General features: G+C 32.4%; 2 protein-coding genes and 1 long non-coding RNA gene across 6 annotated transcripts in view; 2 read left to right on the top strand and 1 right to left on the bottom strand.

The window, feature by feature from the left end:
• Positions 1-19561, top strand: part of Best2 (bestrophin 2) — a 40805-nt gene extending 21244 nt beyond the window's left edge. For all 4 annotated transcript variants that reach the window (XM_090101860.1, XM_090101851.1, XM_090101869.1 and 1 more), the window contains 8 exons: positions 4999-5128; positions 5405-5643; positions 13938-14066; positions 14245-14352; positions 15634-15864; positions 16529-16793; positions 17671-17967; positions 18253-19561. In XM_090101860.1, the coding sequence (XP_089957986.1) occupies positions 4999-5128; positions 5405-5643; positions 13938-14066; positions 14245-14352; positions 15634-15864; positions 16529-16793; positions 17671-17967; positions 18253-18485 (1632 nt within the window). In that variant the 3' untranslated portion in view covers positions 18486-19561. The remainder of the gene's footprint in view (positions 1-4998; positions 5129-5404; positions 5644-13937; positions 14067-14244; positions 14353-15633; positions 15865-16528; positions 16794-17670; positions 17968-18252) is intronic.
• Positions 75-1152, bottom strand: LOC149911006 (uncharacterized). Its single transcript, XR_016457174.1, has 2 exons — positions 580-1152; positions 75-255 (listed from the first exon to the last, which is right to left on the bottom strand). It is a non-coding gene; the product is annotated as an uncharacterized LOC149911006 (long non-coding RNA).
• A 195-nt stretch (positions 19562-19756) lies between the features above and the next one.
• Positions 19757-21657, top strand: LOC149911004 (uncharacterized). The gene is made up of 6 exons (XM_090106548.1): positions 19757-19946; positions 20157-20345; positions 20928-21041; positions 21144-21209; positions 21292-21426; positions 21515-21657. The coding sequence occupies exons 1-6, from the start codon at positions 19757-19759 to the stop codon at positions 21655-21657; spliced, it is 837 nt and encodes a 278-aa protein (XP_089962674.1).
• The last annotated feature ends 941 nt before the right edge of the window (positions 21658-22598 follow it).

Raw genomic sequence — 22598 nt, 5'->3', positions numbered from 1 at the left:
TATATAAATGTTATCAAGAGAAGTAAAGGAGCAAATGTTTTGTCAATGAATAAATAAAAAGGACTAAATAAAGATTTTGGATTTATAAAATATGTTTTTAATTGCACTAATACATTTAAAGCATGATATTGCTTCCTATTGAAAAAAATATATTCATGTTGCGCTGGCACTTTATAGTTTCTTGAATACTATCAATGCTTCCATGTGGTTACGCTGGGTAATCTTATCCCTAGTGCTCGGAATTGATTGTAGAACCTGGAAATAAATAATGGTATTACTTCTCAAAATTAAATGAGATCCCTAACATAAGTATAATATGGGTAGTGCATTTGAGTGTAGATTTACTTTTAAGTGTTTTATTATATAAATAATATAACATGATAAAATATATTGAATCAAGAAGAAATAATAAACAATCTTTTAAAGATTTACATTAAGTAGGTATTAGATAAAATTTATGTTTAGAGAATAAGTAGGGTTGCATTTTATTATATAGAGAAATAACAAGTGGAGAATGTGTACATAAACAAACGTATTTTTAAATATACTCTTAAGATTTGCATTGGGTATGGTACTTACATTACTTTTATCTTACACAGATAAATCTGTAGGTTATAATTGTATTTTAAGATTGTTCATATGCTGCCCCCATATCTCTTAGAGACTCGTGATGATTGCGCACTTCGCAATAATAAATTATTTACACGATTCTTCTTAAATCAAAAGGTTTGAAGCCTTTTCTTGGAACAACCCGATGTAGTTATGTTTATTTTGCATTTTTAATATAATAAATGTATTATCTTCTTTAAAAGCTTCATTTATTAAATAGATTTCCAACTACATACGTTTCACTTAAATTTGATGTGTATTCTTTTAATAATATTCAAAATAATGTTATAAAAGTTCCATATTTACAACTTCACTAAAATTGCTTAAAACTGTCATTATTGACATTATAACAAGAATGCTAAATGTCAAAGAGAGCGTGCCGGTTCCAATTTTTCGATTGACGTCTCGAAACCGCTCGAAACAGTCTTGTTGCAATTGGTTTTCATATATTTTAGAAGGTCCCGGTGCCAAAAAAGTAAGATTATTTTGTGAACGCAACAAAACGTACCCATAATAAGACTGTTATTCTAAAGGTGCCGGTTACCCCCCACTTTGCCGACTGCGCTCTTTATTTAAATGTCAAATCAACTTACTATTCTAGGAAAAGAACGCTATTACTAAAGGTTAAAAAGCACCAACAGAACAATGCTACTTAAATATGAGCTACGGTCTTTTTACGTAATACATAAAGATCAATGGTAAAGAAACCGGTATGTGCGATACGAGCTTTTGTAGTTCGATATATTTTATACTTGCTTATATTTTTAGTAAACGTATTATGAACTAAAATATATTAAAAGAGGAAAATAAGATAACGAAATTTTAAAATGTATTTGTATTTAGTCATCATTTGATCATCATTACACTTTTTTGTGAACTGTCAAAATGACATTACACGCATATCGCTGTACGTGTAGAACTTATTTTAAAATGATATGGTTGGATTAATTAGCTCATTCATTCGTTATTATCCAAAATATTAAAAAAATGTTCTTGTTCAAAATAACTTATGTTTTGCAATTCAATAGTATAAGTACCTACGTATCATCAAGTAGTTGGAGAATGTAAATGCCCAAACTCATAATTTGTATGCTTGAGATATCAGGCCCTGTTAATGTGGCCTCTGTTTTAATATGAAAATACTGTTATTTTCATTCTATACATAATTGGAGTACTTTATTTATTTTCAAAGCGATCCGATAACGAGTAACGGTTTCATCCTTATCGGTAGGTAACGAAAACTAAATTAGACAAAAAATCCTTGTGAAAATGATGACGTAAAACTTAAAATGGTTACGTTATAAGCGATTTTTCAAAATGAAATACAAGATCTATGTAAACACCGGCTTTAATATATTGCATAATGATTGAGAAAGGTTCTGATATGCAGTTAATATTCTACGTGGCTGGTGCGTTGCATCGCAATTAATGATTGTGCACACGCGCTCCTTAATTTTACCGTAAGGCTTATCAGCAATGTCAAAATGGACTGGTTTCTGTTAATTATGAGAATATAAAGGACATTATTTCATACATAAAATATTACTTACTTTTTATCCTAAGCCCCTAGATGGGGTAAAGGCCGTCGACGTGTTAGGTTATTATCAATTTAATAATTACAGATAATATTTATAGAGAAGGTACTTTATCGATATTTTTAGTTTTGGTGTAAATAACTTGAAGTCGACGTAAAAGAACATTTATCTGCATTCGTCTTGATCTAAAGGGGCGAATTATAAATATATTTTAAGGTAACTTTCTGTATTTTTTGCTGTCATACATTCGTACAACGAACTGAAATGCACTAATCCAAAGGTTATTTACAGGAATCATCGAAGTCGATGATTTTTTCACGTCAAAAAAAAAATACTGGATAAAATTTTGAATACAATAAATAATACAGGTAGGTACCTATATTATTTATTTGGATTACAATGAAGGCTTATTCGACTTCCAGTCAGTTAATATGATAAATTTTCCAGGTGGTAAAAACATTACAGACCAGAAATATAAAGGTGGTGGAAACGAAATTATATCATAAATATGTTGTACCACTTCTTTAGTAAAAAAATGTTGTTCACCGTAAAAATAAAATCTAATTATAACCCTCAGTGTAGGTACTTGGCCCATGTAGTTCATATTCAATGTTATTTATAAGATCTTAGTTCATAAAAAATTTGTATTATTCATCAATACGTAATTACATTACTTACTTACTCGGTGGGCGTCGTGCTGTTTCTTTTAATTTGTAACTTCCTTTGAAGTCTCATTAAGGAAGTAATGCATTGAGGTGAAGGTTGATTATTAATTTATTGCACAATTGTTTGAACTTCTGTATAATTTAAGTAGGTTTTTAATTATATTATTACGTATTATTGCATAAGTTTGTTTTAATTTTATTCATAAGAAGATCTATGTTTGAAACGGTGACTTCATTGTATTTATGATATATTATACTATAATCCGCGATGACTTTTTAACATATCGTATTTCTTTCCTTTATAATGCTTTGTGATATTTTATGCATTTATCTCACTAACATCTAAACGTGGAACAATATAATTGCACGCCTCATAAGCGAAGCGTTGAGGTGGGTACTACTGTCACTTCGCGCAAAACATCTGATTTTTCAAACTTAAAATGTCTTTATGTATCATACATTGCACTTGTAAGATAATACATACACACACATATTAAGAAAAACACTATTTTTAACGTTCATGATATTTTTGATGTCATTTTTGTTATTTAAACTAGTTAAAAAACAGTTTAAAAAAGTTCTGTCTTGGACGTCCGTGTGTCTGTATGTGCGGATCCTTTTTCTTGTTAACACGAGTCTTTTTTTTTCTCTTACGCTTGAGTATGCTCAGGAATAGAACCCTTTCATTTTTCAGGGTCTGATTCGATGTGGTTTAATTGTTATTAAATAAACAAAAATAATAATTAATAAATATTTATTAAAAAAAATTATGAGGCGTGCACTTTTGGATTTTCCAAATTATTTTCAATTTTATCGAAAGTGGGAAACATCCCTAGTTTGCAAACTGACAGGATAACTTCATAAATAATATTTAGCAATTTGATGATTATCTACTTGAAATTAGGTAAGTACTTGGTAGTTGGTACATATAAACGAGTTTAAAAAACTCGTTTGGATATCGTATTGAGTTAATCATTATAGTTTTGATTTTAAAAGTTCGCAAGTTATTGTATTCAACAAAAACTCTATCATACTTTAGGTAAATATTTCATTTGGTTTAGTATAAATTCTTGGTACATAACTAATATTATAATAATACATATCATTATACACAATCTGATTACCAAAATTAAAAGAAAATTCATAGTCTTAATACATACATAGTAACTATCACATATGTAATTGTTATACCTTCAACGTAGAAATATAAAAATGTTGCTGGACATTTTTCATTATTGAAAAATATCCAGACGAATTCATACGTCCCATTGAACCTCACCCTTGTCCGGTCTTTCCAATAACGTTCCAAATATGATGAAACGCAATTTGTTTATAAACTGGTCTCTATACAATTCAACACACCTCATGATTTTACGCCGTACTAACTCATGTTTGATGTTGAAGATTTTTTCTCGTGCCCCGAATTAACAGTGTTTAAACATTCAAATTTGTTTGCAAACCCGCGGTTTATTCAGGTAGTAGGTACCTAATGATCTAATCATGAATTTACTATACACATTTATGTTTTATTGTATTAATTATAAAGATTACAAACACTTGAATTAAAATTGGTAGTATGTACCTATTCAGTGAAGAAATTTTTATAAAAACTTCGGTATTAAGTACAGGATTATTTGTTGGAAGAACACTGAAATAAACAAGAAATAAATGATTTATTTATCAAACAGGCTTCCAGTGTATTTTTGAACAAAAATACGTGCTAAATTTTGTTATAACAGGTGTAGAAATTACATTCTAAAAGCAAGGTTAATCTATCTATACTATTATTGTTTTAACTTAAGTTAGTTGGACGTTGGTTATTTGTTTTTATTTCTTATTGCTACTTGCGATTATTGCATACTTTTTACTTGCCTATGCGAATATTTGCAACTTCTTTAAAATGGCGATAGTGTGTCATGAAAATAAGTATATTTTTAATTACTAGTCTTATGGCTATATGTTTACCTGTGCATTATCACAACGATGCATCTATTATCATATATACAATTTTAGAACGTAGCAAGTCATGAATTGTGTATGTACTGTCATTAAATGTTACGTAACAAATAATTATGCGATATTAATTTTTTATTGATATCGTTTGGAGTCTGTCGTTTATTATATAGACATTCTGCGCAATATGTTATTTATTAGCTATGTTATACAATGTATGTTTGTATTGGTTTTAGGATGAGACTGGTAGATTGATGAGAAGAAACATCGTTCGGTACGCTATACTGGCTTATGTTATAACATTGCAAAGGGTATCCTTGAGGGTGAAGAGACGGTTCCCAACGTGGCAGCATGTCGTGGACTCTGGTGAGTTAGCTGTAAATGCACTTAATTAAATACCACGCCATTAATATGAGTGTCCACTCTGTCAATATAAAGCATAAATAGTTTGAAGACAGATTTATAAAGACACGAGGATATTATTATATTAATCTTAAAACTAATAAAGTATTTATGAGTTTGATGAGATATCCCACTTCTGGTTTTCGAAAGCATTGGTATTAAACGAAAAATTTAATTTAATCCTGAACCTTTTTATGTTATATGTGTTGTTATTTTAATAATAATACAGCCTTGTTATAGGACTAATGCTTGAAAGCGAGCGTAAAGTGTTTGAGAAGATGGATGGGAAAAGTCCAATGTCAAAATATTGGATGCCACTTGTATGGGCAACGAATATAATAAACAGGGCCAGGAAAGATGGGCTGATAACTAGTGACCATATAGTGCAGACTTTGTTGGTGGAGCTTTCAGACATAAGGAGGCGGTTGGGAGCGCTCATTGGATATGACACGGTGTGCGTTCCTCTTGTTTATACTCAGGTGAGTCAATCAGAAAGTACTCCTATCCTAATTCCCAACTAATATGATAAATGCGACATTAGAGTTACTTCCGTCTCTTCTTCACGCCTCAACTACTGAGCTGATTTGCATGAAATATGTTGTACAGAGATTGTTTGAGACACGAGGAAGGTTTTTGAAGGAAATATTATCCCGGGAACGAATGCCACCGGAACGGGAACTACATATTTACTAATTACTCGTTTTACTTCGACAACGCGGGCGAAGATGCAGGTTGGGAGCATTTTGATTATTTTGTCATCTCACACACTCTTACAGAAGAAGACCGCTTGAAGGTAGTTCAGATATAAATAAATAGTTTATAGCTAATACAGATGAGTAATGACGATCGTGTAAATGTCCCTATCAAATAAGAAAAAAGATACGTAAAGTACGATAGAGAGTACCAATGGTTAAGCCATTTCTTTCTATGTATGTTACTTTGGTGTAGTACCAAGTGAATAGGTAAAATGTTGCTTATTAATATTTTAAAAGTTTAAATATTTTCATTTATTGTTCATAACTATCAGTTTCTAGATAAAATGATTCAATAAAATTAATTTTCGTGCTAGACATCTTATTGAAACTAATATTTTTCATTATAATCAAAAGTTATGATATGAAACCTGAGTGAGCTTGAAATAATTAGTTAAAGTTGTAATAAAATGATTGAATTGGAATTATATATGGTTTCAGTCTGCCGGCTAGCAATTTAATATTAAATACGAACCGTTTCTAATCAAGTTGAAAAAAATATCTTTTTTACCTCTGTCATGCGATAAATTGAACATGCTTTTGAAAAGGCTGTACTTTTTATGCGATATCAAGATTAAAATATGTTCCGAGAAAATTGTATTCGTAGAGTTTGTATGTGTGAGTAAATATATTACGTGTTTGATAATAATATGACATTCAATAACAGCTGATTTTTAAGCTTACCTGTGCTACTTAAATAATTTTACACTTAATCGAGAAATCAATATGAACGAGTCAGGCTGTGTTATGCAGCTTAAAGTAGAACATGCGATAAGCAATAATATGTGTATTAATTGCTGATAGCTAACACATAGTAGTCGACATGCGGGTAAACGCACGCTCGGAGATTTTGTACGTGCCTATTTAGCATACAACGTGCATATATGCATCTAATACTTTAGTCAACAAATGTTATAGAAATTATTCATAATTTTCTTTTTTTATTTCAATTGAACACATTTCAATCTAAGGAATAACATGTAGTTTTAGTCAATATTTTATGCGTTTTTATCTCATCTAAGAAACATAATAGCAATAATATAGATTCTTAAGGCTCTATACTTTATGCTATGGTATGTTACAAACCATAACAGAAAACGTTATTTTAATTATACTAATAGATATAATTATTGATTCCTCTCATGAAAACTGCAATTCAACCCAGTTTTTCGACAACTCCTTATTTATTTAGATATACAGGGTGTACCAAAAAGTAGTGATGAACGGAAGCTGAGAGGTAGAGGACCTAGAGGGCTATCCGAATCACCCCCATGTATGTTATGCGATTTTTCGTATTTTCGGAGTTATGACGATTTTTTCAATTTTTCACCTATCGCCGAGTACGATGATATTTTCACTTATGCTGACGTCAATGATTGCGGAAGATGCTTGATTTTTTTTTGTGTGCTAAGCTGAAAGATAGGCCAATTCAGTATGGTTACATTTACTATCTTTAGATCTTTGAATTTTTTTTTTTTTTTTTTTTTTTTTATAAACTTTACTATATTATTAAAAACTTTATTATTAAACTTTATTTAAAAAAAAAAAAAAACTTTTTTGTACACATACAATAAAAATCTTACAAAATAACAATGCAATTTGTCTTTCTTAATGCCTTATAAAGTATACATATATATTATAAAACGTCTTTTTTAATGATTTATACATGATAAATTTCTTTTTTGGAGATTACATTAAAACAGTTTATTTTTTATTACAATTATCGGAATATTAGAAAAGATGTAGTTACGATGACTTCTAACACTTCTCACTGAGATAACATTTGATGACCTTCAGTTATATTACACATTAAAACATTGTTACATTTTATAATAGTTACAGGCCAAATATTTTATTAATAACATCAATAAAACATACATTAGGTACAAGTGTTCTTTCGTGGATTTTGATTTTGTAATCTTTAACATATTTATTACAAGAAAACTAGCTAAAAAAAAATTCACGGCGATTACTACACGACAATACGAATTGAAAACAAACTTATCTCAGTATGCTTTAAAAAAATTATTTACGTTCCTATATTTAAATTGTTTTGTCTCCAAATTAAATTATATTTTACTAATACATGGTTAATAAGACTTATAACATTTCATACGATAACTTATTGCAAATCATGCACTAACCAGATTGAAACAAAATGTGTACGTAAATGTGGGTAGAATAATAATTATTAGTACGTTACTGTAGACGATAGCAGTTATACACTCCGTGCTAGTCTAAGACTGTGTTACGGCAGAATATACGCTCCCGCCTCACAAATAAAGCACATAATTGCACTTGTTAGGCTGATAGTTTTTTCAAAGCAAGTCGTTATGATGAACAGTATATGCAATAAAAAAAGATTAAACGCACCACAAAATTAAAAACTAACTTTATAAGTATGATATCTTAAATGTACCAAAAATCCTATTTAAATAAAGGTCTAGTAATAATAAGTGAATAAATTAAACAAGTTAAATAATATGTATTGTGAATAAGATGAAGTAATAATGTATATTATATATAAATATATAGTATATATGTATCCAATTATTAAATATTATTCAAACAAATAGATAAGGATAGGTAAATAACATAAAATAAGATAAACATAACATAACAATGGATATATAACATACAATAGTCATATTTATAATATAAAGAATTTAATATTTAAATAATACTACCCAAAATAAAGTTTTCAGTCTCAACATAGTCAAAATTGCGTAGATATTCTTCCAACATTTTTCCACACACAAATTTAGACTTGTCTCTTATGTTTAAGCTATTATTTAATTTATTATATAGAAAGGGTGCCAAATAATATGCAAATCCCTGTGCAAAATTGGTTTTACAGAACGGTACATGGTAAGGACTAGGTTTCCTTTTGTCTAGATTACTGCTTGGTTGTCTGTGTTGTCTAAGTATAATATTTTTAATGTATAGTTGGCGCACGGTAAGTAATGAGCATTCTGAGTAAAGTTGACGTGTTGGATAGCGCATAGGCTTAAAATTGAGTACCTTAAGAATACACCGTTGTGTTCTTTCTAATTTAATTAGCGAAGTTTTTTTTGCGCCACCCCAAGCAGTAATACCGTAGCACAATAAAGACTGGCATAGAGATATATATACAAGCCTACTAGTTTTTTTGTCCTTAAGGAGCCTTATTTTTTTAAAGAGCGGAATTAATTTACGGATACGATTTTTTAGTTGTTCAATATGTGGCTTCCAATTAAGATTTTTGTCTAACAATAATCCAAGGTATTTTATTTGATTGGTTGAAGAGATAATAGAACATTCACAATTTTTATTGTAGTTACTGCACGTATGTACTTTTAAATTAAAATTACTGTTTGGTAGACTACTATTACTTATTGAAAACTGTAGATATTTTGTTTTTTTGATATTAAGTGTGAGTAAATTCATCTGAAGTTGTTTAGTTATTTCGTTCATGCTTTTTTCCGCTGTATTGTATACATTTTCCCAACTATTACCTGTCACTAACAAAACCGTATCGTCAGCAAAGGTTATTATTTTAGTATTGTAAAGTTTAATCCTACAAAGATAATCAATATATATTAAAAATAGAGTGGGGCCAAGAACAGAACCCTGAGGAACGCCGAATTTAACCAGTTCTTTACTGCTATGATAATTTCCAAGTATAACGCTTTGATACCTTTCAGAAAGATAGTCTTTGAAGAGTGCTAATGGAGTACCACGAATTCCAATACACTCCAACTTTACCAAAAGGAGTGGAATTGAAACGGTATCAAAAGCTTTACTTAAGTCCAAAAAGATGCCTAAGCATTTAGATTTGTTATCTAGAGCCTGAGCTATATGTGTAACAACATCCTCAATGGCATCAGTAGTCGATTTTTTTGCTCTAAAGCCATACTGGTTATTCGAAAGAATGTTATATTTCTCTAAAAACCCTTTAAGCCGAACATTTATAAGTTTCTCTAGTATTTTAGCAAAAGTTGGCAGTAGTGAGATCGGGCGATAATTTGTAATACTACCTTTATTACCTGTTTTGTATATAGGTATTACGGATGATTCCTTTAATAATTTTGGAAATATCCCCCGAGAAAAACAGAGATTGCACATATGACAGATTGGTGTACATAAAATATTAATAGTCTTTTTTACAAATATAGCAGATATCCCATCCCATGATGACGATGATGAATTTTTTAGGGATGCCACAATTTTTTTAATTTCATTATCATCTGTATGCATTAATGAAAATGAGTTAGATAATGATAAGGAGGACTTGTAATTTTGCGCTAAGATATCTTGACTAATTTTAATTTCATTTAAAATATTCTCCGCAAGTTCGCTGCCTACATTAATAAAAAAGTCGTTGACTGCATTGGCAGATTGCTGTGGCGTGCTTTCAATCCGATAAAGATCATTATGGACATCTTTACTGTTGTTATTCAATATACCACAGACTCTTTTAATAATATTCCATTGCTTTTTGATGTTGGATTTATTTAATTGTAATTCATTTCGGTCATAATCATTCTTTAACTTATGTAACAAATTATTACAGCAATTTCTGTAACGTTTATACGTTATTGCTAAGTTTAAGTCCTGAGGATATTTTTTGTGTCGTCGATGAAGAGTATCACGAAACCTCATACAACGTAAGAGACCTGACGTGATCCACGGTTGCTTAATTTGTTGTCTATTTGATGATATTCTTGTACATTTTTCTAAAACTTCTGTGACATTCTTTATCAACAAGATAGTGACTGTATCTGGATCAGACAGTTCCAGTAAGCTTGACCAGTTTACCTCCGATAATAGTCTTACCGCTTTCGCATAGTTAATTTTTTTATGTGCAAGTTTCGTACGTATTAGTGAAAATTGCTCAGAAGCTACCACTGCCATGAAAAGCGAATTATGATCAGTAATGGAAGATACACAAATAGCAGTCCGAACTTTTATTTTAGATTTAACAAAGCAATGATCCAAGCACGATTGACCTCGTGTGGGTAGTAAATGACTAGGTAGGAAACCATGAATCGAGAGTAAGTCCAAATATTCATCAGATCTATTATCCGCAGTATTCTCAGATATGTCAATGTTGATGTCACCAATAATATATATATTAGGAATATTTTTTAACGTAGTTAGCAAGTCATCCATGGAATTAAGAAAGTTTGTGATTGAATTAAATGATGGTGAACGATATATACAGACAAAAGCATAGTTTATACCAATTTTTATAACCAAGACGTCTGCATCAACAACATTAGGTTCAAAAGCTGTTATCTCACTTATGTCGTTGCGAACATATGTGACTATTCCACTATTTTGGTTAACATATGTCAATGTTTTATATGAATTATAACCTTCAAGGGATGGTACCGCCTCAGAGTTTTTTAGCCAACATTCTGTTAATATGATCAAATCAAATTTCTCAGTACTTCGCGACAAGAACACTTCAAAATCAGTCATATTTTTGTTAATGCTTCGAATGTTCTGTGATACTACCTTTAAAGAAATCTTGAAATCAAGACAAAATTTATGAAATAGAATAGGGTCAGAGATCATACAAGAATCACCAGCGCTTATCTCACGATCCACGCCAGTGGAGACCAACTCAATATCATTGATCATTTAAAATAATAAATAAATAATTTTAAGAAGTTATGTCTTATATGATTCCTTCCCCCATCAATTAAAGGACATTGAAAAAATATCACCTGAACGCCATGGACTTCTTTGAGACTGAACAATATATTATGAGATAAATAGAATAGTATAATATATAGGATTATAAACATAAAAAGGAAGTACTCGTAATATGGGTTAATAGTATATCGTTTCGTGTTATTCCTGTACACTTTTATGCTAATGGCGACCTTGATTTGAAAAAAACAAAAAGTAAACTTAACTTCTAGCAAAAAAATAAAAAATATAGTTACGATGTATTTAAATGGTTTGCACTGTCCATCTTCCAGTCAGGATGTATGCAACTCAGTTATTTGATCAATCGATTTTAATAGTATGGCAGACACACCCTCTTCTTTACGAATGAGGACTTTACCCCGAGAAACCCAGCAGTATTTATACTGTCCTGATTTGACTAATTCACGTGCTGATGCGAGAATTTTTTTGTTTGTTGGAGTGAGGGCCTCAGAAATATAAATCAAATCTGTGTTTCCTTTGAAACCAACTTGTTCGGCGGTCAGTTTATTGTTCTTATCATTTTTATAGAATTTTTTGACAGCGTTTAGGAGGTTATCCTTATATTTTATATTAGAAAATTCAATAACAATCGGAGAATTATTGTGTTTACCCTTCCTGTAGATAGTAGAAGTGTCATTCAGCGGAATATTCATTTTTGTAAAAAGAGTTTCACATATCTGATGTACATCTTCATTTGTACGTTTGGGTATGTTTCTTAATTCAACTGTGTTTTCGAGGCGGTGTTGCTGAGTCTCATTTATTTGCACTTCAAGCTCCGCTATACGTTTTAAGGCAGTGACATACTTAGTCTCCAGGCTCTCAATTTTTTCGTTTGCAATTTTGATTTCTGCAGAGTTCGTTTGAAGTAATTGCAAAATTTCTGCATTGGAGGCTAAAATTTGTAGATTTTGTTGCTTCATCTCCGTGACCTCTACGTTAAGCATGTCTTTAAACGCGAGAAGTAGTGAATCTTTCAGATCTGATACTGCATCGGTATCTGGGTTTCTTCGCTTTCTAATGTTCACATTTTTTATTATATTCATTTCATTCATTTCAGAGTTTGCACTTAGGTTAGGTTGTGAAGAAAACATCGATTGGCCGGTCACTGGCGAACGTTGCATGTTTTATCTGGATATTTTACATATACTGTCTTCTCAAGATACGTACGAATACGTCACACTGTAGACTCAACGCGAGTGTTGTTCACTTACGACGTGCAAAAACGAAGTATATCGGCTTCTTTTTATTCAAAATCACTTGATTATTAGGAAAAAACAGTGAACACAACTTTAATTAAAATTATTGAGTTCTGCAATTGTTTATGCGAAGTTTTTAATAAGGAGAACACATTTGACGTGTGGCACGTAAGACGTTCCGGCGAGAACTGAATGGAATAAAAAAAAGAATTAAATGGCAAGAAAGATAAAATTACCCAGTATGTTCACCACTTCAAGGGCCCGTAAAAAAATAAAATCACATAAAAAAAGTTTTCCGTTTGACTTTTAAAAACTTGCTCTATCTATCAGATAGCTACCCTGAAAATTTCATTTTATTATTCAGAAGGCTTCAATCGAAAAATTTAAATCTAAATGTGGTAAGTGCACAAATTGAATTAACATGATGATCATTAAAACCAATAAATAGGTGTTTAATTACCAGAAATTTTTAAAATAACCCCGCTGTTGCTCAATGCAAGTGCGACATCACCGTAAAAAGTTGTTTTTTAAATGTCTGAATGCCCTTTTATCATTTTTAATGGTTTCTTCTGCTACTATGAATTTCCGGGTTATTTCGTCCAAAATACGAAAAATCGCATAACATACATGGGGGTGATTCGGATAGCCCTCTAGGTCCTCTACCTCTCAGCTTCCGTTCATCACTTCTTTTTGGTACACCCTGTATACAGGGACATAAGACTGACTTAAACTAATAATTTTCAAGAAATTTTCAAGAAAGTAATTTTCAAGCTTATTACATCAATGTATTAAAAAATCTTAGGTTTTAAGTCAGCAATCGTCGGCAAACCAACCTCGATCTTATTTGATTCGTTAAAAACTGTTTTAGTTCAAAATCAAGGCTGCTTAACATGTTTACATAAATAAAATCAACGATGCGTTAATAATGTATTAAATCGCTTAATCAACTTATCGAATTCTGAAATTGAATATTTTAAGAAGCATAGCATTGATAAGCCTAAGTAAATTACAAAAAAAGCTCCTTACGATAAACGACATGCTAGACTAAATTACCGATTTTGCTTTAACTTTTTGTACCTATCTCCAGGTATTTTGAGTTGCAAATGATGTTGAAATTCTTGTTTCTAGGTGGTGACTCTAGCTTTATATACTTACTTCGTGGCAGCTCTCATGGGACGACAGTTGGTACCGCCAGCTCCTGGAAGCACTTCTAAATACGAACCTGACGTATATTTCCCACTATTCACGGCTTTACAGGTATTATAAATATATAAAATTATAATACTGTTATATGTGCAAAATATTAGATGCGCTTTGCGATGTATGTAATGCTTGACGACAATTTGCGATATATCCTCATAAAATAACTGCCTTATATTTTCCTATTACGAAAATGAAAACATAAAGGTATATTCTAAAACTTTATATTTTTCAGTTTTGTTTCTATGTGGGATGGTTGAAAGTAGCCGAGGTACTAATAAATCCTTTCGGTGAAGATGATGACGATATTGAACTTAATTGGTTGATAGACAGACACATTAAGGTAACAATTATTTTTTTATATGATACATTGCTTTTATAAATACTTGTTGAACTGGTTATTTGTTTTTTGCGTGTTGTGGTCTGGACTTCGTACATTATTATTTATTGTAAGCTTGATTATTTTTAAAGTACTTCTTGAACTTTAATGTGTCGAAGTGGTTTTAAAATATGTAACTGGGTCAATGATTGAAAGTCAGGGTGACGCGGTACACCGTACACCATAAATATTGTAAGCAATAGAAAAATATTTTTTAACCGGGTGTTTCTTAATACAACACAGACGGACAGGTAGTTATATTGTAAGATAAATATTTAATTACTATTATTTTATTATTTTTTTTAATGATGAATGGGCTGTCTAAGACCGAAAGAATTTTTCAAATCAGACCAGTCGTTCCTGAGATTAGCACGTTCAAACAAACAAACTCTTTAGGCTTTAGCTTTATAATATTAGGATAGATTTCACACGACAGACAGAAAATTGTATCATAGAAAGTATGTATTTAGTTAAGTTCACACAATTCTTTCAGTTATTAAAAAAATACTTAACTCAGTATGGGAAATACAGCTTTATACACTTATCTAATCCTAGTTAAAAACTAGTTAAAGGCAATTAATTAATTGGAACAATTTATAGTATTGGGACACAAAAGTCTGTGGCTGTGTCTAAAAATATTCTATGCAATAAAGCCGTGAATTGCCAATATTTCGTCTCAGTGACCTTTAATACAAATTTAACAATGAGAGTTTAAAAAAAAATACGATGAATACTTAATTATTATTAATTATGCATTATCATGTACATTTTGTAATGATGCAATCAAGTATCAAGGACGGTGTAATAATTCCAGAGATTATTTCAGATTTATTATAAACTAGCAGTCCGCCCCGGCTTCGCCCGTGGTACATGTTTACGTTTTCTCGACATAAGAACCATCCTCATACTTCAAGGAATATAATAAAAAAAGAATTATCGAAATCGGTTCAGCCGTTCTCGAGTTATGCGCTTACCAACACATTTTGCGATTCATTTTTATATATAAGATTCAAATATATACAAAAAGTTTTAAATCGAAACAATCTTTTTTAATTACACAGATAACCTCAAAAGTAATTATAATACATCTCTGTTGACTCACGCGTCTAGCAGCATTTAATTTTCTGTTTTATCAAGTACCTAGCTTATAACTTTTAGACAAAAATCGTTTTGTGTAGTTCCACTATAAGCTTTCTTGGTATTCTCTAAAACTCTAGTATTTATACAAATATTCCTTATCCCCAGGCTGCTTACATGATTGTTGACGAAATGCACGAAGAGCACCCGGAGCTCCTAAAGGATCAGTACTGGGAGGAAGTGGTACCAAAAGACTTGCCGTACACAGTCGCTTCAGAACATTATAGACGGCATGAACCGCCATGTTCTGCGGACCATTACAAGGTGAAGGCTGAAGACGCCGTGTATGCCAATGTGCAAGCGCCTAGGAAGAGTCATGATGAAACATATGCGGACTACGTGAGTGTATTTGTTTATCATTATCATCATATAATTATAAATAAATTAATCATCATCAGCAGAGGATGTCTTTGTTAACTGGATTTATTTCGGATCTTCAGTATTTAGCGTTTAAACAATGTAGACATTAATTATATACAGATTTTTAGATATACTATGTAAAACTATATGTTTAGACATAGGTACTATAACTGCCTACATAGCTATAGTTACCTAAAATGAAGAAAAAAAAAGTAAGGAATAAAGAATAAATGAGTCAAAATTTTATTCTAGGACAGTATTAAATTGGGTGGCATTTTTAATGTGTTATCAACAAAAGATTTTGATTATTGTTGGAAGACCGTCCAATTAATCCTACCACATAATATATTATCATAGTAATATTATATTAGTTGTAAGCTAACCGGACTTTTTAAACTCGATGACCATAATGACATCCAATACCATCAACGGTCGCGTAGCGTAGGTGTAAAACAAATAATTAATAATGTTATTGTATACTTTGTCATAACGCGTGACTATTGCCTCACATTTTCCATCCTTTACTATTTCTTGCAACAAACTACCTACATACATACATACATTCATAATATTACACTGAATTTTTTTGCTTTTTAAGATCATCTTTGACCAATAATTAATTCTAAATAATGTATATTTACAGGAGAGCGTAGATACACCGCTTGTGGAGAGACGAAAGAATTGGTTCCAAAGGCAAATATCCAGAATGGGTTCTGTACGTTCAGCATCTACTGCATATTCCTCTGGCGGTTTATTTGGAAGGAATCGACATAATTCTATGGTATATTCGAGTCCTGAAGCCGGTCAGCCGACAGCACCGCCTCCGCCACACCACAAAATGTCTCTCTATGAGAGACTGGTTGGACGCAAGTCTGGTAGAGGACAACATAGACAGAATACAAAACATGGTTAGTTTTTGTTTAATTATTTTATTATTGTTTTTTCTTTAACACGCTTTTATTAGCATCATCTGTATTTCTGCAATTTGTATGCAACCGACTCCTTTAGACTCGATTTAGACCCAGTTTAATCCTGTTTTTTTTTTGTAACTACATACATATATTAATTATTTATTTTGTTATTAGTTTATAGATTTGATTTCGTTGTTAATTTGGTGACGAAATTTCATTAGCTAAATTCAGTCAGTGCTCATATCATTTTCTTGGCAATATTATACGTTTCTATTTATGGAATGACACGCTTAAAGTAAAGACATAATTCACGTAATATGTTTTCTATATGGTTGTGTTTATTATTATGCGTAATTTCTCGTGAATATACTCTATATGAAAGTCTTTGTTAACTACTACAGCTGCAGCGTTATTGCTGTTTATATCTTATATAAAATAGCGGAATTTTACAATTCTAATTGTTTTATGTCATGCGTTCTTAATCGAAATTGAACATGCATTCTTGGAAAATTACTTATTTATTGATGTATTGTTTTATATGTCCATTGTATATCAATGCTATAATAATTGTGTTTACTGGAAACAATTGCATAATATGTGATTAAAACATTCATCTGAGTAAAATTAAATTCTAACTATATTAAAGATTTTTTTTATTGTTACTGATCTATTCCTTTTTACTAGGTACTTGGAACCTTTAATACAAATCAAAAAAATGATATACCTTTTATAGAAAATAATTTGCGTAACACGTCCAAAATACGTTAATTTAAATAGAAACTTACTATAGTCAGTTTAATACACATTATGTACTCAATACTACACATTCGACTCGTTAAATAACTTTCTAAATAAAAATAAAATGAAACTACAGGTCAAAGGAGCAACGGCTCAGCGATACCAACGACGCTTCGGAACCGACCGCGCATACCGACTCCTGACGTCACAAAGGAAGTCATGGATAGAGAGAACCGCCTTGCCATGGGCATGCAGAACATGGGGGTTATAATGGCTCATCAAGGCTACCAAAACGAAGTTCCCGTCCTTGGTGCTCTAGTACTATCCCCAATACAAGAACTGGATAGTGGATCGGTCAACAACACGCTTCACGCGGGACAACCGGGGACGACTGCGCTTGCGCAGGCTGTCCTTTCACCGGGTTTGACTCAAGGTAACGTTACTTAAACTCAGTGTTAATGAATCGATTTCAATTCATATAACGCGATGTAATAGTTGGATGGAATTGCAAAACTATTTGCATGGAAAACCAATTTTCATAGCTACACATGGTTTTTAAATGCAAAGTTCACACTAATCGTGTTTACTTTTAAGTTGTGCTGACCCTTTTTTATATCATAAAATTACTAAAACTCAGTAAGTAACAAAAAGACCTTTTACTACGCGATGCTTTAACAAAACCGAACTATTTCAAACAACCCGTTGTATTCCATTCCAGGTCTCTCTCCGATGCTGACCGCGCCCGTGACACTGTCCCCTATGGGCGTGTCTCAGCTAACATCTCTAGTGGGTTCAACACCGTCGACGCCGCGCACCGACCGCGTGGTCACGCCGCTCGCCAGCCGCGCCACCGTCACCGAGCTGTCCGACAGCGAGCACAGCGGCAGCGGCACCCCGCCCGGCCTCAACCGCAACGATAACGGATCCAAGCGAGGAGAAGTATACGTCTAAACGGTCAGGCTGCAAGCGGCATCTATAGCTATATACGTCTGTGTAAATTGTCTCTGGATATATTTAGTCTGTGCAACATTTATAACTATGGGCGTATTCAGAAAGAAAGCTTGAAACTTATAAGTTTGTTGAAACTTGTTAGAACTTGTCGGCGACGATCAGCGCTTATCGGCGCATGTTCATATATTTTCCTGCGCGGGTTACCAGCGCTGATAAGCGCCGATAAGCGCTTATAAGCGCTTGTAAGTTTCAAGCTTTCTTTCTGAATACGCCCTATGTTCTTATAAATAATTGTTTGAGCGCGCTCCGCTTGCGAGTTTTGACGTACGTGAATTTCTAAAAAAAATTCAAGCGCAGATTTAAATAAAAGCGAAAACTGTGACTTAATTCAAGTTTAGATAGCACCCTTGGAAAACAATATAATTTATAATTAAGTTAAAAGGTGTCATATTAAATAACCCGTTGTGCATATTATGTTGGTAAATTGTACGCTTAGCCTACTATATCACAGCAATATAATGGCTTCAGAAATCATCACACTTCAATCATTTGATAATCACGTGATACATCAACAATAATAACTTGCAACCGCATTGCAACTAAAGTGATGCAATTTAATTATCTACTGTTAGTTTATATATATAATAATTGTAAATAAGATTTATAGATTATACAATATTTTTATAATTAATTATTTTTGTTAAATGTGGAATAGAAACCTTTGCGAAGTGCGCTGGCCGCTAGACAGGTGAAGAGAAATATTGTGGACCAGCGTGATGTTATAATGTACCGACATCAAAATATAGTATAATTAGTGAAAAGCGTTTGTTCGCATTTAGTTCCTAGTTGGAGCTCGTTAAACGTACCTTAATATAGTAAATGATACGTCCATAAAGTGTGGTGCTTTATATACCTACTTATTGTAATCGAATGTACTGAATCTCGATATGACTGAAAGAGGAAACATCTATGTAAATTTTGTTATGACATACTATGTACCGATGAATTTAAAATTTCGATTTTTGACGCACAAGCAGGGATTGATTTGTGTAGCTTTATAAAAGTATTTTAATACATTTTCTGTTTTATTTTCCTTCCCACAATTCCACATTTATATCTTTTACATACATTCATACTCATTCAAAAAGTAACGTTATTGTAAGGTTTGTAATTGCCAAGAAATGACAAGAACAGGAAGTATATAAAAAGTAATTTGTATACAAAACCATAATCTAGTTGGTTACTTACTTATTTTAGTCGAAAGCAACGCTATGAATGATAACGAAAATTCTCACACAATACCCAAATTTACAAGGGGAGAGAAATGTATATTTTTTCATTTAGTTCTAGTCTTCGTAGCAATTCTTATTCTGGTCATAGTTTTTATACTACATTTATATACTGTGAAACATAGCAAGTATACTGCAATGAATGCAAGGCGTTCTAGTCCTAATAATGGAGGTAAATAATCTCATTTTTTTTTAAGTTTGAACTAAAATGTTTACTTTATATTCTACATGGTTTGGTGCATAATCTTCTACTAATGTAGAAGTCACATGTTTTTTTTAAAGATCTGCCGTTGATCAGGAGTTCAGTGACAACCTCAAAATACATAGTAAATAATAATTATATGGTAGTTAACAGTTTTCTAACGTCCTTTAAACTTTACAGGCTCTGACGTTAATTATCCCCACATAGGGGCAGTTGTTTTAAATGAAACAGACTTCGTTGTATGCAATAGTCTCCTTATCAAGCCGAAATGGTCGGTGAGCCCAGCCAACTGTATTGTAGCCCGTTCGCACCCAGACATGGCAAATTTTCTATTTTCCTGGCGCATTGTTTACAAAAGTTACAATAATTGTAAGGACAATATAAACAAAACGCTTAGGGCGGCCGTACATGGACCGCTCGAGCAGTTAACGGCTGAGCGACGTACACAGACGGCTCGAGCGGTCGGCGTCAACTGCTCGAGCCGTCGGTTGTTGACCGCTCGAGCCGTCGCTACCAACCGCTCGAGCGGTTGATTTTTTTGACTAGTCAAGTCATTGATTTTCAGGGGGGGAGGGAGCCGTCGACGGCTCTAGCGCAGTCAACGGCTCGAGCAGTCAGTGTATGCCTCACGACCGCTCGCGAGCCGTCAACGGCACGGTGGAATTTCGTCATGCAGTTGACGGCTTGAAGCGGTCGCGACGGCTCGAGCCGTTACGTGTACGGCGGTGAATGAATGCTTATAGTTCACCGCGCGGTCGCGGCTTCAAGCGGTCGGTCGGCGGTCTCAACCGCTTGAAGCGGTCCGTGTACGGCCGCCCTTAGACTCAAAACTGCTTCTTAATAATTACCTATTTTATATACTTAATTATATAACTTTTTTATCTACTTATATCTACAAATTAATTGGTAGAATAGAGTAACAATAAAATATTTCCTTCGTACTGATTTCAGTTGCTACTGAAATAAAATCCAGTATAGTACATTCTCATTTTGACAAAGATACATTAGGATACAATATTGGATTATTTGAACATGTTTCCAATATTCCCTTGGATCATTATGTTCGTAAGTATAAGAACAAAAATAATGAGAAATCTATCGAATAAATCGAAATGTTTCTATAGAAATACTTATGAACAAACTTCTTAGTTATTTTATTTATTTTAGTTACAAATGTGCCTTGGACTGCGGGCATGAAACATTTTCGGATCATTTCAAATTATAAACGTAGAGGTAAAAAAATCTTAATATTCTGAATAAAGTTTCAGTTTCTTTGAATAGGTAGGTAGTTATTCTAAAAAATATATTTTCATAGCTGGAGATAATTTAATCCAACAACATTATGCTAAATTATTGTCTGTGGACAATTGTACGCAATACACGTCGCCTATTTTGGATTTAAGGAACTATGAATTTTGTGTTGTTCCCCAAGAAAGAAGTGTTCCTATAGGTAAGTTCCTAAGTATTATTGAACAATGGTTATATAATGCAATGGTTCATTTCATTGATTGATATTTTAACTGACTACATCATTACAGAATACGGTGCATTGGTATTGTTGAATGAAAAAGTTTTAGGATTATATTCCTGGGGAGAAAGAAAACTGAGTCATTTGCCTTTTGTTATTCTTAATATAACCTTTTTCCACGATTGGATACACACTATGATCTCTTTTGTTTAGTAGATGTTGAGTAGATGGTTCTAACATCTTAATTTCATTTTGTTTCCATTACCATAAATAACAATAATACTTGTATACGTAGTATATTATTATTAGTCTGTGATAATACATATATAACTAAAGATATCTCAATAAATGAAATAATAATATAAAGAAATGAGAATGGGAAATGAAACATGTTTTATTATTAATGGTAAAATGTTTGATCTCTGAATTTGAACTATCTTGACACAATCTTTGAGCTTCTGAGTTCTGCCTATGTAACTATGAAAGTTCGGCAACCGAGCTGGTGAAAGTTAAAATCTATAATATAAAAATGAATCGCAAAATGTGTTGGTAAGCGCATAACTCGAGAACGGCTGAACCGATTTCGATAATTCTTTTTTTATTATATTCCTTGAAGTACGAGGATGGTTCTTATGTAGAGAAAACGTAAATATTATGTACCACGGGCGAAGCCGGGGCGGACCGCTAGTACATTATATAAATACATTACCATCCTGATTCAGTTGGGCAAAGACCGAGAAAGAGAGAAAACCCTAAACACAAGATGTTTTACAATAATTAATATTGCTCCAATGATTGTAGAGAGATTGGCATAGAACATGCATAGAACCATAGAACCTGGTCCGAGTGGCAGGGAGCCGCTGGATGCAGGCCGCCGGTGACCGGTCGTACTGGAAATTGTGCTGGAAATCCTTGAGGGAGGCCTTTGTCCAGCAGTGGACGTCCCACGGCTGAGACGACGACGACGACGATGCATAGAACCATTTTTATACTTAAAAAAATCCTTAATATTCCGTTTCAAGTTTTGCATATTATATAAAAATCAGTTAAACTTGAAATGTGCTATATTTAACTTGAACATTTACCTTGAAAAAATATTGAAAGGGTTTATTTCTTAGTTTATTTTCAATAGGCAATGTAAGTGGTGAAATATG

Source organism: Colias eurytheme, chromosome 1 (genome assembly GCF_061535395.1).
Source record: "Colias eurytheme isolate Ceu_HAF_F1 chromosome 1, ilColEury1 Martin Lab GWU primary, whole genome shotgun sequence".
Lineage (NCBI taxonomy): Eukaryota > Metazoa > Arthropoda > Insecta > Lepidoptera > Pieridae > Colias > Colias eurytheme.
This window is presented reverse-complemented; position numbering and strand designations above follow the sequence as displayed.